This window comes from Dictyostelium discoideum (genome assembly GCF_000004695.1).
Source record: "Dictyostelium discoideum AX4 chromosome 1 chromosome, whole genome shotgun sequence".
In the NCBI taxonomy this organism is placed as follows: Eukaryota; Evosea; class Eumycetozoa; order Dictyosteliales; family Dictyosteliaceae; genus Dictyostelium; species Dictyostelium discoideum.
The window spans coordinates 1,369,070-1,387,551 of NC_007087.3; the positions used below are offsets into that span (position 1 = coordinate 1,369,070).

General features: G+C 21.0%; 8 protein-coding genes across 8 annotated transcripts in view; 4 read left to right on the top strand and 4 right to left on the bottom strand.

Annotated features, from left to right (window-relative positions):
• The window catches only part of DDB_G0268424 (hypothetical protein), a gene marked incomplete at both ends in the record, with an annotated part of 1,933 nt that extends 307 nt beyond the window's left edge, over nt 1-1,626 (bottom strand). The window contains 2 exons of the mRNA XM_642427.1: nt 57-899; nt 990-1,626. Coding sequence (XP_647519.1) covers nt 57-899; nt 990-1,626 — 1,480 coding nt within the window. The remainder of the gene's footprint in view (nt 1-56; nt 900-989) is intronic.
• Nucleotides 1,627-2,423: 797 nt separating this feature from the next.
• Nucleotides 2,424-3,478, bottom strand: alrC (aldo-keto reductase; the record flags this gene model as incomplete). The annotated part of the gene is made up of 2 exons (XM_642428.1): nt 2,424-3,235; nt 3,325-3,478. The coding sequence occupies 2 exons, from the start codon at nt 3,476-3,478 to the stop codon at nt 2,424-2,426; spliced, it is 966 nt and encodes a 321-aa protein (XP_647520.1).
• A 1,542-nt stretch (nt 3,479-5,020) lies between these two features.
• DDB_G0268562 (hypothetical protein) lies at nt 5,021-5,753 on the bottom strand (the record flags this gene model as incomplete). The annotated part of the gene is made up of 3 exons (XM_642429.1): nt 5,021-5,190; nt 5,327-5,609; nt 5,745-5,753. The coding sequence occupies 3 exons, from the start codon at nt 5,751-5,753 to the stop codon at nt 5,021-5,023; spliced, it is 462 nt and encodes a 153-aa protein (XP_647521.1).
• Nucleotides 5,754-6,189: 436 nt separating this feature from the next.
• On the top strand, nt 6,190-7,821 carry zntA (zinc/iron permease; the record flags this gene model as incomplete). Its single annotated transcript, XM_642430.2, has 2 exons — nt 6,190-7,434; nt 7,543-7,821. The coding sequence occupies 2 exons, from the start codon at nt 6,190-6,192 to the stop codon at nt 7,819-7,821; spliced, it is 1,524 nt and encodes a 507-aa protein (XP_647522.2).
• Nucleotides 7,822-8,424: 603 nt separating this feature from the next.
• Nucleotides 8,425-9,263, top strand: DDB_G0268564 (transmembrane protein; the record flags this gene model as incomplete). The annotated part of the gene is made up of 2 exons (XM_642431.1): nt 8,425-8,963; nt 9,044-9,263. 2 exons carry the CDS (start codon nt 8,425-8,427, stop codon nt 9,261-9,263), a joined length of 759 nt encoding a protein of 252 aa, XP_647523.1.
• Nucleotides 9,264-9,864: 601 nt separating this feature from the next.
• Nucleotides 9,865-11,671, top strand: DDB_G0268566 (hypothetical protein; the record flags this gene model as incomplete). The annotated part of the gene is made up of 2 exons (XM_642432.1): nt 9,865-10,113; nt 10,220-11,671. 2 exons carry the CDS (start codon nt 9,865-9,867, stop codon nt 11,669-11,671), a joined length of 1,701 nt encoding a protein of 566 aa, XP_647524.1.
• Nucleotides 11,672-11,902: 231 nt separating this feature from the next.
• Nucleotides 11,903-14,509, bottom strand: DDB_G0268060 (hypothetical protein; the record flags this gene model as incomplete). The annotated part of the gene is made up of 2 exons (XM_642433.1): nt 11,903-14,137; nt 14,300-14,509. 2 exons carry the CDS (start codon nt 14,507-14,509, stop codon nt 11,903-11,905), a joined length of 2,445 nt encoding a protein of 814 aa, XP_647525.1.
• Nucleotides 14,510-15,966: 1,457 nt separating this feature from the next.
• aqpA (major intrinsic protein family protein) lies at nt 15,967-16,912 on the top strand (the record flags this gene model as incomplete). Its single annotated transcript, XM_642434.1, has 2 exons — nt 15,967-16,640; nt 16,747-16,912. The coding sequence occupies 2 exons, from the start codon at nt 15,967-15,969 to the stop codon at nt 16,910-16,912; spliced, it is 840 nt and encodes a 279-aa protein (XP_647526.1).
• Between the last annotated feature and the right edge of the window lie 1,570 nt (nt 16,913-18,482).

Sequence of the window (18,482 nt, forward strand, 5' to 3'; positions counted from 1 at the left end):
TTTTTTTTTTTTTTTTTTTTTTTTTTTTTTAAAAAAAAATTAATAATAATAATTACTATTTGTTGATAAAAGTGATAAAGTTATAGCAGCATTAATTGCAATTTGAATACAATGATCATTTTTATCAGTTATAATATTTTTTAAAGGATTAATACCACCAACTTTAATGATTGCAATTTGATTTTCAATATTTTCAGCCAAGAATGATAAAGTGGCAGTAGTATGAAGTAGTACTTTTTCAGAGGAAGAATTTAACATTAAAACCAATGGTGGTAAAGCACCACATTCCACTACTTTTCTTTGATACTTTTGGTGAAATGCCAATATCGATAATGCTTGTGAAGAAGTCTCTTGCAAGAAAACATCATCTTGCAATGCGATAGCAATGAATGATTGCAAACCACCACCTTGTACAACTTGGTCACGTGATAGCGGATTCTTTGTTAAATTTAATAATACTATGGAACTGGAATTCTTGATTTGTATATTATAACTTCTAGACATCTTTATTAAAATTGGTAAACATTTATCTGCCAATTCTGTCTTTACTACAATATTCTCTTCACAACTTAAATATTGAAAACATATACAAACATTTAAAAAACTTTCAAAATCTTCGTCATGAATAATTAATTGTTGATCATTATATTCTTCTTCTTCCTCCCCTTCTCTCTCTTCTTTTTCTCCTCTTCCACTTTTTCCTCCTCTATTTTTATTATTATTATTATTTACATTTTTATTATTAAAATTATTATTACTATCTCTACTTTTATTTTCAAAATTATTTTGATCAACATTTGATGAACTATTATTATTATATTGATTTTTAAAACTATCTAATAAATAATTTACTAATAAATTTAAAAAATTTGCTTCAAGTATATCAATTCTTGAAATATCTATATATATATGTATATTATTTTTAGTTTGTATGATTAATAAAAAAATTAAAATTTTTTTTTAAAATTTTTTTTTTATTTTTAATTTACACATACCACATTCAGATAAATTTGCAATTGCTCTTGTTAAATGTTTATATACAATAGAGTTGCCATTATAGAATAAAGATGATAATGGTGTTAAGAAACCTCTAATGATCATCTTTCTTGCTAATGAGTCAGTACTTAAATTACAGAATCCTTTTGCAGCTTCAATTTTATTTTTAATTTCATTTGATTGTGCAAGTTTTGAATAAGTTGTTAAATCTGAACATCTATTACAAATTCTAACTGGTTTATTATAGTGTAATTGTGGTAATGATTGTCTTTTACTTGTACAATTATTACAAAATAAATTACCACAACCTCTACAATGATGTCTTCTTAATAGTGTATTAAATTGTGATTGACAATTTAAACAACATTCTTCTTGATGATCAGGTACCCATATTGGTCTCCATATCTTTTGAAGATTGTTATCTGTATTATTATTTAAATTATTATTATTATTATTATTATTATTTAAATTGTTATTATTGTTGTTGTTGTTTTTATTGTTGGTATTATTTACAGTTGAAGGGGATGATGATGAAGATGATGATGATAATGATAATGAAGAAGAGGAAGAATAAGAATGTGATGATCCTAATACTGCTCCCGTAGTTCCTGTAGTTGATGATGTTGACATTTAATTCCTATTTTTTATATATTTTTTTTTTTTTTTTTTTTTTTTTTTTTTTTTTTTTTAATTATATTGTCGCAAGTGTCAAATTTTAATTTTTATTATTTATTTGTTTGATTGAGGTGTGTGAGTGTGAGTGTGGGTGTGGTTGGGATGGAATCCAAAAAATTTAATTTTTTTTTTTTTTTTATTTTTTATTTTTTGAAATTTTGATTGTGTTGTGGTAGTGTTTTATTTTTATTTTTTTATTTTTTATTTTATTTTTTATTTTTAAAAATTTTATTTTTAACTTTTTTTTTATAATTATTATTATTATTATTATTATTATTACTGCTATTAATTTATTTTTGGTATTGTTTGGAAAAAAAAAAAAAAGAGAAATCAAAACGTGAAAATATATATAAAAAATTTAAATTGGCAAATAAAACAAAAGAAACTTTAAGTAACTGTATATGACAGTATGGAAAATAGAAAATTTGATTCTTTTGAATTTTTTTTGAATTTTTTTTTTTTTATTTTGTTTTATTTTATTTTTTTATTTTAATTTTTTTTTATTTTTTTTTAAAAAAAAAAAAAAAAAAAAAAATCAAATAAAAAAAAAAATTAAAAAAAAAAAGATTTATCTGCAAAGATGAGGGTTTCTATAAAATTTTTCAAATTCTTTTTTTTTTTTTTTTTTTTTTTTTTTTAAAATAATAATTCTATTTATAAAATTTAAATTAGATTTCTTTAAAGAATGTCCGATTATTTTTCTTTTTTATTTTTTTTTAATTTTTTTTTTTTTATTTTTTTATTTTTTTTTTTCAGTCAAATAAATAAAATGGTGTTCCAAAAAAAGTGATAGGAGAGCAAGTACGAATATTTGCATTTAATGAATTAATTTTTTCAATATCATCATTTGATAATTGGAAGTCAAAAATATTGAAATTTTCAATGATACGAGAATGATTTCCAGATTTTGGAATAGCTGCAATACCTCTTTGATTTAACCATTTAAAAATAACATTTGCAACTGATTTTTTATATTTACCAGCTATTGATTTTAGGATTTTATTACTAAAAAAATCACATTTACCTTGGCCTAATGGACTATATGCAACTAATTTAATTTCATATTTATCACAATATTCTTGTAATTTAAATTGAGTTAAGTATGGATGAATTTCAACTTGATTTACAACTGGTTTAATTTTTGCATATGTTAAAAGATCAACTAAATTTTGAACATTAAAATTTGAAACACCAATAGATTTTACTAAACCAAGTTCAACTAGTTTTTCCATTTCTTGCCAAGTTTCACGAATTGATACTGGTGCAATTATTGGATTGCCATTTTGATCTCTTAATGGTTCAATTGTCAATCCTAATGGATTTGAATTTTCAAACGCAATTGGCCAATGAATTAAATATAAATCTAAATAACCAATTCCTAAATCCTCAATTGTCTTTACACAATGTTTAACAACCAAGTTTGAATTATGACATGAATTCCAAAGTTTACTTGTATAAAATATATCTTCTCTTTTAATTTCACCCTCTTTAAAGATCTCTTTTAAAGAATTTCCAATCACTTTTTCATTACCATAAAATGCAGCACCATCAATATGTCTATATCCTTTTTTTTTATTATTATTTTTTTTTTTTTAAATATAATTAATTATTTTTTAATTATTCCTAAGATTGGAATAAAATTTTAAAAATTACCATTTTTTAAAGCATTGTTAATAGCATCCCCAACTTCACCAGGATTTTCACTATAATATGTCCCAAGACCAATTGATGGTATTTGATTTCCATCATTTAATTTAAAATTATTATTATTATAATTGGTATTATTATTATAATTATTTTGAAACATTTTAATTAATTATAATAAATTATAAGAAAAAAAAAAAAGAATTTATTAAAGAAACAAATTTATTTTTTTTTTTAATATTTAAATTTTAGTTTAAACATATTACATATTTTATGTCCTTTTATAAAAATTAAAAATAATTATCACCAAATTATAACTTTCAGATATAAAAAAAATTAAAAAAGTAAATTACAAGAAAATTGTGTTTAACACGAGCATAGAATTAATTTTTTTTTTTTTTTTCCAAAATAAAATTTTTTTTAAAAATTAATTTTAATTAATTATTGAATTTATTAATAGATAGAATATAATAAAAAAAATACTTTTAGTACATGAACCACAATACTGATGGATTTGAATTTTCAAATGCAATTGGCCAATGAATTAAATATAAATCTAAATAACTAATTCCTAAATCCTCAATTGTCTTTTTACAATGTTTAATAACTAATTTGAATTATAACATGAATTCCAAAGTTTACTTGTATTCTCTTTTAATTTCACCCTCTTCAAAAATTTCTTTTAATGAAATTCCAATCACTTTTTCATTACGATAAATTGCAGCACCATCAATATGTATATATCCTTTTTTTTTTTTTTTTTTTTTTTAAAAATTTATAAAAAAAAAATTATTTTTTTAAAAATTCTTAAGATTGGCGGTAAAAAATTTTAAAATTACTATTTATGAACATTTTGTGATTAAAAAGAATAAAAAACAGTTAAATTAAAATTTTTTTTTTTTTTTTTTGTGCGGAAATTTCCAATTCCTAAATGTTTAATTGTATTTTGACAATGTATAATAACTAATTATGGCATGTTGTTGAACATTATCACCATAATTTATTATATAGTTTAAAATTTTATAAAATAATTAAAATAGCGGCCTAAAATAAAAATAATTAAATTATAATATTAATGAATGTAAATTATATGAATAATGATTCTTATTTAATTTTTTTTTTTTTTTATATTTAGTTTCCGAAGCGACTGAGAAAATTATAAAATTTTGACACATAATTTATTATCGTATGAGGGTGAGAACGAATCTAATTATAGTACTTTGATAATACATAATTATGTTGATACAAATCTAATTGTAGTATTTTGATAATATATATTTATATTGAAAAGGTATGTATTCCAAAGCTTTTTAACAAAACTGCAACAACGCTATATTTATATATATCTTCTATCTTAATTTTGTCCTTTTCGAAACTAATAAAAAAAGAAATCTGTTTAATTGTTTTTATTTTTAAAAATAAAAAAAAGAAATAAGGGTTAATAATAATAATAATAATATTAAAAAAAAAAAAAATTTGAATTTTTAAATTGAAAACAATTTCCTTTTTTCTTTTTTTCTTATATAAATGGACTTTTATATTTATTTTTAATTTTATTTATTTATTTATTTTTTATAATTTTTTTTTAATCAAATAATGGAATATTCCAAAAACTAAATGGGCAATAAGCACGAAAATTTGAATTTAATGAATTAATTTTTTCAATATCATCATTTGATAATTGGAATTCAAAAATATTAAAATTTTAAATTATATGAGAATGATTTGCAGATTTTGGAATAGCTGCAATACCTCTTTGATTTAACCATTTAAAAATAACATTTGCAACTGATTTTTTATATTTATCAGCTATTGATTTTAGGATTTCATTATTAAAAAAATCACATTTACCTCTACTTAATGGACTATATGCAGCTAATTTAATTTCATATTTATCACAATATTCTTGTAATTTTAGTTAAGTTAAGTATGGATGAATTTCAACTTGATTTACAAATGGTTTAGTTTTTGCATATGTTAAAATTTGAAACACCAATTGATTTTACTAAACCAAGTTCAACTAATTTTTCCATTTCTTGCCAAGTTTCACGAATTGATATTGGTGCAATTTTTTGATAACCATTTTCATCTTTTATCCAATCAATTGTAACATCTGATGGATTTGCATTTTTAAATGCAATTGGCCAATGAATTAAATATAAATCTAAATAACCAATTCCTAAATCCTCAATTGTCTTTTCACAATGTTTAATAACTAAATTTGAATTATGACATGAATTCCATACTTGTATAAAATATATCTTCTCTTTTAATTTCACACTCTTCAAAAATTTCTTTTAATGAATTTCCAATAACTTTTTCATTCCTATAAAATGCAGCACCATCAATATGTCTATATCCTTTTTTTTTTTTTTTTTTTTTTTTTTTTTTTTTTTGAATAAAATTTAATAATATCTCCTCTTTTGAACTAATATCATTTTATTTATAGTTAATGATTATATAAATTAAAAAATTAACATAGAAGATCAAAAATTAATTATTAAAATATTTAAGGAAATTAATTTTTGAAAATATTAAAAAAAGATAAAAAAATAAAATAAAAAAAGAAAAAAAAAATAAAATAAAATTAAAAAAATAATTAATTCATTGCCAATACAAAATATTTTTTTTTGTTTTTTAATTTTTTTTATCAAATCAAATTATTAAATTTTCATTCACTTTTTTTTTTTATTTTTTTTTTTTTTTATTTTTTTAATTTTTTTTTTTTTATTTTTTAAAATTACAAATAAAAACAACACATACATCACCACAGCACTCACAAAAAATAGAAAGAAATAAATAAATAAATAAAATAAAATAAAACAATAATAATAATAATAAAAATTATTAAATAATAGTAATAATAAAATAATTATGTCAATTTTTGCGTATAGCATATTGGCTGGATTAGCACCATTATTATCATCATCAATTCCTTTTTTCACATTAAGGAATAGAAATATAAATGCATCAGTGTTTCATATACTGTTGTGTATATCAGCAGGTTTATTATTTGCAGTTGCTTCACTAGAGCTAATACCAGAATCTATGAATTTAGCACTTAGATCATTTGAAGAATCAACAAAAACACAAACATCACTTAAATCAACTACAACAAAAACAACAACAACAACAACAACAATTGGTAATATAAAACTTCAAAAGAGTTTTATAAGTAATAGTGAAGATAGTTTAAATGAATTTCATAGTTTAGACAATGAAATTAATAAACCTCCAATTGAAGGTTTAAATTTAAATAATTTAAATCAAGCAACAAACTTGGATAATAATGAAGAAGATAATGATAATTTAGATAATGATGGTGAAAATGAGATTGAAAATGATCATGACCATGATCACCAAGAAGATGAAGGTGGTGATAATGATCATGATCATGAAAGTGAAGAAAAGAAAGAATTTTTAAAAATTCCAATGTATGGTATTGGGTTTGGTTTTGCAATTTTAATTATAGTAGAATCAATATTTAGTTCAATTGATGGTGGTGGTGGTGGTGGTGGTCATCATTCTCATAGTCATGGTTCATTATCATCCTCTTCATCAAATGATGTAATTAGTGATTATATTAGTAATAATAATAGTAATAATATTAATAATAATGATGATGATAATAATAATAATAATAATAATAATGATGATGATGACGATAGTGTCGAATTATTAGAAAGAAATGTTGTAAATAAAGATAATAGTAATAATATTAATAATATTAATAATAATAATGATGATGAAGATATTATAGTAATAAATAAAAGTATTGAAAATACTCCAAATATAGCATCCCCAGTTATGAATAAAGATAATAATAATAATGATAAAGATAAAAATAGGAATAGTAATAAATCAGATATTAAAAATAGTGGTAGTATTAATAATGGTAATAATAGCGGTAATAATAATAATAATAATAAATCCAAATTAACAATCACAACTTTCATTGCATTATCAATTCATTCATTCGTTGATGGTGTTGTAATTTCAAGTGCATTTTCTTCATCACCTCATGTTGGTGCACGTGTTGCATTAGCAATTGTTATTCATAAAATACCTGATGGTCTGGTTTTAAGTTCACTAATTTTATCACAAAAGAAATTTAATAGTGTAAGTTTATATTTTTTTTTTTTTTTTTTTTTTTTTTTTTTCTAATCCATAAATATTAATTAATAATTTTTTTTTTTTTTTTTTTTTTTTATAAATTAAAATTAAAAGGGAATTTTTTCAAATCCATTTTTTTATTTCCTTTTAATTTCATGTATGACACCTTTAGGTTCATTTATAAGTAGTTTTTTATTTGGTGGATTATCATTATCAAGTGGAGCATTCGTATTGGGATTTGGTGCTGGTACATTTATATATATTACTTCAACTGCAATTCTACCAGAAATATTATCAAATCAAATAGTAAAGAAAAGTACCTCTTTATTCTCAATATTTTTAGGTTATTTATTATTCATTTTCCTAGATTCACAATTTCATGGTGCTCATTAAATTAATTTATTTAATTAAAATAATTATTAACACAATAAAATTAAATATTTAATTTTTTTTTTTTTTTCATTTTTTACACAAATATATATATTTATAATTTTATTTATTTTATTAATTTTATTTTAAAAAAAAAAGATAAAATTTGATTTTAAAAAAAAAAATCTAAAAAAAAAAAAAAAAAAAAAAAAAAAATCAAAACCAAAAATGGAAAAAATTGATGCAATGGGAAATTTAAAATTGTTATTGATTTATTTGAATTTTTTTAATTTTTCATTAACGAAAAAAAATAAAAAATAAAAAAACATTAAAAAATATGAAAAAAAAAAAAAAAAAATCAAAAAAAAAAAAAAAAACTAAACGACACAACGTTTAATATTGATATTTTTTTATCATATAAAAATAAATAAATAATAATAAAAATAAAATATTAAAAGATAAATGTTTTAATTATTTATTTATTTATAAAATTTTTATTTATTTATTTTTTTTATTTAGATCATCCTTTCCTTTTAGAAAAGAAATAAAAAAAAAAAACCAAAACAAAAATAAAAATAAAAAAAAGAGATAAAAAAAAAATAAAAATAAGAGATAAATAAAAAAAAAATGGTAGATTCATGTTGTAATACAAATGATACAATAAATGCAGTATTTCATCATATAAATAAACATAAAAAAGGAGATTTAAAAGAATGTTTATTATCAGCTATTAGAGGATTTAGAAATGGTGTTTTAACAGGTGTTAGAATTAGAATACCATATATTTTCCAAGCGGTGATTTATGCGGTATTAGCAGGTGGTGAAGAGAAATCAATTGGTAGAGTTAAATTTGTAATTAAACAAATGTTTTATCATGGTAAAAATCTTGGTATGTTTGTTGGTATCTATAAGAGTATTTGTTGTATACTTCGTAATATTGGTATTAAAGGTGGTATCGATAGTTTAGTAGCAGGTTTCATTGGTGGTTATTATGCATTTGGTGAATCAAAATCCGTTAGTGGTAGTGTAAATAATCAAATCGTTTTATACCTTTTCGCTCGTGCTTTAATTGGTATAATACAAGGTATGGTAAAAAGAAAAATTATACCACAATCACTTTCAACTACAACTCCAAAAGGTTTTAGAATTTTCGCTGCTGTTACTTTGTATGTATATCAATATTTTTCAATATTTTATTTATTTATTTATTAATTTTTATTAATTTTTTTTAAAAAAAAAAAAAAAGAGCATTAATTTTATATTTAACAGAATATGAACCAGAGAATTTGAATGCATCATTCATGGGTACAATGACTGTATTATATCATAAATCTGATTCTGGTCCAATGATTGAAAAGGGTGATCATAAATTTGGTATTCCAATGATAATAATTATTTTATCTTTATTTGGTGGAATCTTTCCAAAATTAAGTTTAGATTCAATGTTTTTTTATTTTAAATTGTAATAAAAAAAAAAAAAAAAAAAAAAAAAATAAAAAAATAAAAAAAATAAAAATAAAAATAAAAAAAAAAAAGAATTACCACAAGCAAAGTATTTCTTTTTTTTTTTTTTTTAACTTTTTACAAAAATTTGATTCATAGTGGATTTACAAGTTTGTTTTTATTTTTTTTATTTTATTTTTATTAAAAAACAAATGGTTGTAAATTTTTGTAAATATATTTAAAAAATTATATCTTTGATTTAATATAACAGTGTAAAAATATTATATCTAAATAAAAATAACAAAAAATAAAAATAAAATTAAAAATAAAAATAATAAAAAAATAATAAAAATAATAAAAATAATAAAAATAATAAAAATGATAAAAATAAAAAAAAATTAAAATACCAAGCAATAATTAGCAAATTTTTTTCAAAGATTTTTTTAAGATTCCATTTTTTTAATATTTTTTTTTTAAAATTTCATTTTTTTTTTTTTTATTTTTTTGAAATGTTTAAATATTAAAATAAAACACATATATATTTATGGTTAATTTATAGAATATTTAAATAATTAATCACTACTCAATAGTATAAAAAAAAAAAAAAAAAAAAACAATAATCAAATGAATAATAATAATAATAATAATAATATTTTAGAAAATGATATCGATATGATAGATGTAGATATTAATAATTTTAACGATGATATTAACCTACTGCAGCAAACTAATATTTACACAAATGATATACTTTTTATAAACCATTTAAATGAATGGATATACAATGTATCTATAATAAAAGATACATTAAATCAAATTAATACTAAAAATACAAGACTACATTTAATTTTAATAAATACTGATTTATCAAGTGTAAATATATAATTTTATTTTATTTCAAATTTTTTTTTTATTTTTTTATTTTATTTTATTTTATTAATTATAAATATTTTAAAATTAATTTTATATTTTATTTTAGATTGAATCAATTAGTAACATATTATCAAAATATTATAGTATACTTAGTAATTATACAATAAATCAATATTTTAAATTAAATATAGATTGTATAATAATATTACCAGAATTATATTATAACTACAATGATGGTGATGATCAAAATTTTCAAAATGAAAATAATAATAATAATAACGAGATAGAATTATTTTTAAATTCAATAGAATTAATATTTAATAGTTTTAATAACACTTTAAATAAAATTTATATACCAAATGATATAAATAATAAAAATAATAAATTTAATGAATTTATAAAATCTATTGAAATTTTAAAACCATCACCTTATTCTTCATCTTCACATAATTATTTTGATTTTAATTGTTATTCATTACCCCCTTCAAATAATAATAATAATAATAATAATAATAATAATAATAATAATAATAATAATAATAATAATAATAATAATAATAATAATAATAATAATAATAATAATAATAATAATAATAATAATAATAATAATAATAATAATAAAAATGATAATTTAATAATTAATTTTAATTATAAATCGATTAAAAGAATTCAAAGATATGGTTCAGTTTATTGTGGTGGATTTTTTGATTATTTACATTTTGGTCATAAAGCATTTCTATCAATTGGTTCTTTATTAGCTAAAGATAAATTTTTTATTTCAGTTTTACAAAAATCATCTTTTATTTTCTCATCACCATCTCCATCACCATCTACATCATCTTCCCCAATTAAATGTCCGATCGTTCAAATAAATAAAAACTATAATCAAGCAAAAATGAATGATAATACTACAAATTCACCTTCTAATTCAATTTATAATTCTAATAATATTAATTTAACACCTATTCGATATAATACATCACCATCAATTTTACAACAACAACAACGACAACAACAACAAGAAGAAAAAGAAGAAGAAGAAGAAATATCACCTAAAACACCAAATACACCTAAAACACCAAGAACTCCTAGAACTCCAATAACATGTCCATATAGTCATGATAGTATTAATGGTATAATTAAAAGTTCAAAATCAAGTATTGGTGAAATTAAAAACTTTAATTATGATTATTATGATAAAAATAATGATAGATTAATGCAACCAATTCAAGTTAGAATGAATACAATAATTGAATTTTTAGATATATTTAATCCTTTTCATTCATTAATTGAAGTTGTAACAAATACACGTTGTTCAGATATAAACTATTGTCCAATGACATTGATTGATAATGTTGATTCAATAATTACTGCACCATCGTCATCATTTACAACATCATCATTAAATAATACTCATAAAATTAATTTAGTTAGAGAAAAAAGAAATTTAAAACCAATTTCAATTCATTTAATTGAAACTGTTCAATGTTATCAAAGTAATAATAAAATTTCATCTTCATATATAAGGTCTTTATTAAATGATTTTAATAAATGTTAATAATAATAATTAATAACACAATTTTTATAATTTATTAAGTATTACAATTTTATTTTTATTTTTATTATATATATATATAAATTTAGTATATTATTATTTTTAATATACTTTTTGAATTATTCGAGATATTATTATTTATTATTATTATTATTTATTATTATTATTATTATTATTTATTTATTTATTATTATTTATTTATTTAATTTTTTTTTTATTTTTTTTATTATTTTATTATTTCTTTGATTTTTGATTTGAACTTTGAATGAATTCATCAGATTCTGGTTCACTGTAATCCTCTAATTTTAAACCATCAGAAAGGATTGCACCACCACCATTATTATTATTATTATTATAAGAATTTTGATAATCATCATCGTTAATATTATTATCATTGTTATTATTATTATTATTATTATTATTATCATTATTTTTGTTTAAAAAATTTTGATTATTAAAACGTGAAGATGATGAAGAAGATGGTTGATCAAAACCACCAACCTCATTATTATTTAAATCATCATAAGATTGATCACTTTGTGGCATATTTAAGTTTACTTGTCTTGAATCATTATTATTACTATAGTTTATACTTTGTTCCAAGAATGAGACAGCTTCATAATTACTATCGAAAATGAATTGAGGTGTTACAATATCGTAAAGACCAGATTGTTTGAAAGATTCCTTAATCTTTTCACTCATTTGAACAAAGGCAACCTTTACATTACGTTTATGATAGGCAGTAACCATCTCTTCAATAGTTAGTAGAGCAGAAGCATCCATTACAGGAATATTGACAACATTGATAATGATTGATTGAAGTGGAGTAGAACCACTACCGGTTACATTGGTTGATCTATCCATCATACGTTCAATCTCTGAGAGTAATTGTTTGAATTGACCAATATTTGCAAAGTAGAGTACTTCATCGATACGAACTAATAAAATACCTTCAATTGGTTCAGCTTCTGGGAATTTAGCGACATCTTTGAAACGATTGGTCCCTGGAACACGACCTAAAACACTGTAAACATGTGGTGATGAGGAATGTTTCAATACTAAAAAGATACACATACCAACACTAATTAAAATACCAACTTCAACTTCAAAGATAAAAGTTGCCAATAATGCAATACTAAATTGAATTAAATCACCCCATGATCTTGTTTTCCAAAGGAACATTGCTTCATGAACTTCAATTAAACCAAAGGCAGCAACAAAGATAATTGAAGCCATAGCACAATAAGGTAAATAATAGAAAAGACGAGTTAAAAAGAGACAAGTAATTAAAAGGAGACAACTAGTGATGAAACCAGATAGACAAGTACGAGAACCTGCCATATCTTGAATGGAAGTACGTGGAATACTTGAGAAAACTGGATAAGAACCAAAGATTGAACCAAGAATATTTGCAACACCAAAAGCAACCAATTCACGATTGGAATTAATTTGATAATTATGTTTAGTTGCTAAACCTTTACTAACAGCGGTTGCCTCTACGAAACCAACAATTACAATTAAAAATGCTTGTGGTAATAACTCTTGAATTGTATTTGCTTGGAATGATGGGAAACCAACAGTAGGGAAACCACCCTTAACATAACGTAATACACTAACACCTGAACCTTGTTCAACACATTTATTTTCATCATGATCAGATGTGTTGACACATTCTCTATCCAAACCGAAAACAGCAGTGATAACACAAGTGAGAATAACTGTCAATAAAATCTCTGGAATATATTTTGCATTCTTCCAACCCATTTTTTTAACTAAAAATTGTTTAAAGAAACGCATACCAACTAAAAATACAACACAACCTGCTGAAAGTATAACTGTTGTTTTATCAGAATCTTGTAAATTTGTAATTGCTGTCCAAAACTTTTCATATGGCCCTGGATGATGAGTAGAAGTTTCTGTTAAAACTTCACTCATTGATGATATTGTTGATCCTGATATCGATGTTGATGTTGATCCATGAGTTGTATCTGAAGTATGTCCACCACCACCAGTTCTAACACCTAATAATGAATCTAATTGTGAGATTGCAATAATTAAAGCAACAGCATTAATGAAACCAGATAAAACCCATCTTGATAAAATACCACCAAGGAAACCAAATTGACAAATACCAAATAAGAAACTAACAATACCAACTAATAATGCCAATGTTAATGCAATTGATACTAAATAATCATTTAAAGTCATATCCTCTGGTGGTGTTGTATAACCTCCTAAAATTGATCCCAATAATACTGATAATAATGCTTCTGGTCCAACGGCTAATTGTTTACATCCACCCATAAATGAATAGATAACCAATGGTAACCAACCACTATATAAACCATAAATAGCTGGTAATCCTGCTAATACTGCATATGCTAAACCTTGTGGTACTAACATTGTTGCTACTGTAATTGATGATAATATATCACCAATTAAATCTTCTTTTGAATATGATTTAATCCACTATTATTATAATTAAATTTTAAAAATATATATATAATTATAAATTATTTATTTATTTATTATTATTATTTTAAAAAAATTAAATTAAAAATTAATTAATCTTTGGGATTTTTTTTTTTTTTTTATTTTTTTTTTTTTTTAAAAAAAAAAAATTATACACACATTAAAAATTGGTACATAAAGTGGAATTTTAACTTTCATTGCTTTAGCCAATTCTTTTGGATTTGTTAATTCTTCTTTGGTAAATAACATATGTTCATGATCTTCTTCTTCGTGATGACCAAAAAAGTGAGTTTTTTCTGCATTATTACCATCGTCTTTATTTGATGAATGTCTTATCCATTCTCTTGTATTTTTTAAATGGTCTCCCATTTGTTAATTATTAATAAATAAATAAATAAATAATATTTGAGTGTATTTTTTTTTATTTTTGTTTTGTTTTGTTTTTTATAAATATATTTTTTTTTTTTTTTTTTTTTTTTTATACACACCACAAAAAAAAAAAAATTATCAATATGAAAAATTCACTGGTGGGTGGGGAAAAACAAAAAAATAAAAAAATTTAAAAATAAAAAAAAAAAAAAAAAAAAAAAAAAAAAAAAATATAGAAAAAAAAAAAAAAAAAAAAATTGAAAAATAAAAAAAAAAAAAAAAATAAAAATAAAAAAAAAAAAAGTCGATTTCTTTGGTTTTTCAGACTATTTTTAGCGGAAATAAAAAAAAAATAAATAAAAAAAAAAATAAAATTTAAAAAAAAAAGGTTGATCAAAAAAAAAATTAAATAAAAAAAAATTGGCCTATGTAAAACTATTTTTATATTTTTTATATTTGGTTTTTTTTTTAAACTTTTTATTTTTTGTTATTATATTATTTTTTTTTTTATTTTTATTTATACCATATATAAAAATTAAATAAAAAATTTTCTCATAGGAAATAAGTCGTGATATAAAAAAAAAATATAAAAGTATATTTTATTTTTATATATATCGTATATATAAAAATTAAAATAAAAAATTTTCTCATAAGAACAAAGTCATGACATAAAAAAATTTAAATAAGTATATTTTTTTTTTTTTTTTTTCTTAGTTTTGTATAATATAAATGGAATTTTTAAAATTGAATTTTGATTTTAAACAATCCAAAATTCAATTATTTGCTCAAACATTCAAAAAATGATTAAAAATTGGGTTATAATAAATAAAATAATTAAAAACAATGAATATTATCTTTTTTTTAATTATTATTTTTTCTATTTAATTACCACTTAATTATTTATTATTTTTTACATTTATTTTTATTTTTAATTTTTTTTTTTATTTTAATGTGTTTTAAAAAATGATTTTTTATCGAAAAATTTGAAGATATTTTAACCACACCATAATGACCCCTTTGGGGTTAAAATATCTTTTTTCAAAATATGGTATCGAAAATTAGTTGCCTGTTTTATTATTTTTTTACAACAAAATAATTAATTTGTTTGAAATGGAGTGTTAGATATATTAAAAATAAAAAATAAAAAAATTATATACCACCTATTTCAATTACAATTTAACTAATTTTCTCAATTAAATTTAATATAATATTGGAAAAAAAAAAAAAAAAAAAAAAAAAAAAAAAAAAAAAAAAAAAAAAAAAAACCTATTATTACAACAATTTTAGTTTCTTTACTTTTAAAAAAACAATAACAAAATAAAATAAATTATAATTAAAAGTTTAATAATTTTTTAAATCTCTACACCATAGAAATAAATTTAATTTTAAAGAAAAAAAAAAAAAAAAACCAATAAAATAAAATAATTAATTAAAAATAAAAAATAAAAAATAAAAAAATGGTAAAAGTAGTACCACTTAGATTTATAACCTATGATCCTTTAAAGGATCCAAGTAAAATGATTTATAGACGACCAATTTCAAAACCAGTAAAAGCATTTAAAGGTTTCTTTTCAGAATTTTTAGGAACATTATATTTGGTTTATTTCTGTGGTGGGTCAGTATGTGCAGCTTTTGCAGTTGCAGGTGATAGTGCAGCTCGTGCATTATTAGGAGGACTAATTCAAGGTATGGCATTGGCTGCATTAATTTGGGCAGTATCTGGTGTTTCAGGTTGTAATTTAAATCCAGCTGTAACTTTAGCAAATTTATTATCTGGTAGAGTCGGTTTAATTGATAGTCTATATTATGTTGCAGCCCAAATTCTTGGTTGTATTGCCGGTGCTGGTATCTTATATGGTTGCCTTCCAAATATGTATAGAATTGACTTGGGTGTTCCACATTTAGCACCTGGTATGAATACTGGTCAAGCTTTCCTCATGGAGATGATGTTAACTAGTATTCTATGTCTTTGTGTATTAGGTACCTCTGTTTTCAATGTTTGGGATCGTCGTCTTAATCGTATTGCACCATTTGCAATTGGTTTAGCTTTATTTATTGGAGTAGCAATAGGTTTTAATTTCTCTGGAGGTGCTTTAAATCCAGTTAGAGTTTTAGGCCCATCAATCATAAGGTAATTTTTTAAAAAAAAAAAAAAAAAAAAAAAAAAAAAAAAAAAAAAAATTTGAATCTTACTATTACTAATAACATTAATTAATCATTATCCTTTCCTTTCCTAGTGGAGTATGGTCTCATCATTGGGTTTATTGGCTCGGTCCTATAGTTGGGGCCATCTTGGCTGCTTTCATCTATCGTTGCTTATTACAAGAACGTTTTGATGTTATAGAAAGACCTGGATATATTGCACCATTAATTGACCCATCAACTGCAGTTTCTTCTTATTAAAATAATAATGAAATAACACTATATGACCTTAATCATTATTTAAATAAAAACATAATTAAACTATATAAATTAGAACCTATTGACCAAAATTAAGCTTAATGGATTCATGTTTTGAGAAAAAAAAAAAAAAAAAAAAAAAAAAAAAAAAAAAAAAATTTAAATCGTACTATTACTAATAACATTAATTAATCATTATCCTTTCCTTTCCCAGTGGAGTATGGTCTCATCATTGGGTTTTTTGGCTTTTTAAATTTTCCACAAGATATTCAAACTCTATTCTTCAAATTATTATTTCCAGGAGTGACAAAGTGGTGTTTTGGAAACTGAAAATAGAGATGGTTTATATTCACAAGGGTTAATTTTGTTTGTTCTTTGTAATCAAATCTAATAATGAGCCTTATTCATCTTTGTTACCTCAATTCACAAAGAGTTTACTATTTTTATTTTGGGACTTACCTAAAACTCAATTATATCCAATTTGAAAAAATTTTCTCAACTTATTATAATATTTTATTGTCTAGTTTCCTTTTTCCTTGTTATTACAATTTTTTGACATGGTCTATTAAATTTTATTATATTTAATTTTTTATTCAGTTTTTCTTTTTTTTTTTTTTTTTTTTTTTTTTTTTTTTTTTTTTTTTTCAATTTATTTATATGTTTTTATTTTTTATTTGAATTGGTCACAAGGAATAATTTATTTTTAATAAAAAAGAAGATTCAGTAGCTCACTTTACTAACAAGAATAATAAAGTTAGCTACAAAAAAAAAAAAATTTAATTATTATTGTGGTAATAATACAACACATGTAAATTTAATTCATCCTACAACAGATAAAATGTTGTTAGGAATTTACTTTAACTATCAGCTTTGATAAAATAAAATTTTCAAAGCATTTAATCACTGTCGAAATTTTTGTATTTGAATCTATCTATATTTGGAAAAGAAGGATGGCATTGTAATGTTTTTTCTTTGATTATTTTTGATTTCCATGGCAATTTTATTGGTATCAATAAGAGATAAATCTTTTGAAAATCCAAATTGGAGCTCCTTTTCATAATTATTTGATTCATCTGTGTAATATACCAAAGAGTTTATCATTTTGCCAAAGTAAACTGTTAAAATCTAATGGAAGGACAAGCCTAAATTTTATTTTATGGTACTTGGGCGATTGGTTTGTTTTAATACCTCCCTTTCTGGTACTGACTTGATTTATTCTCCACTCTCTGAAAAAAAAAGAAAAATCATTTTTAGTGTTTTCAAATACATAATAAAATTGTATCTCAAATTACATTATTCAATTTTTTTAAATGAGCTTTAATATGTTTTGATAAAAATAAAAATAAAAATTAGTTTTTTTTTTTTTTATTTTTTTTATTTTATTACAAACATTCGAATGTGTTTTTTTATTTTTAATTTGAATTGATATTTTCTTTTATTTTTTTTTTTTTTTAATATCACATTTTAATTTTGTTTCATTGAATTCATTTGATATTTTTACACAGTGGTTAAAAATTTTTTGTTTCCAAAGTATAGTGGCTGGTGTACTTGAGATGGTAATACAAAAGTTTAA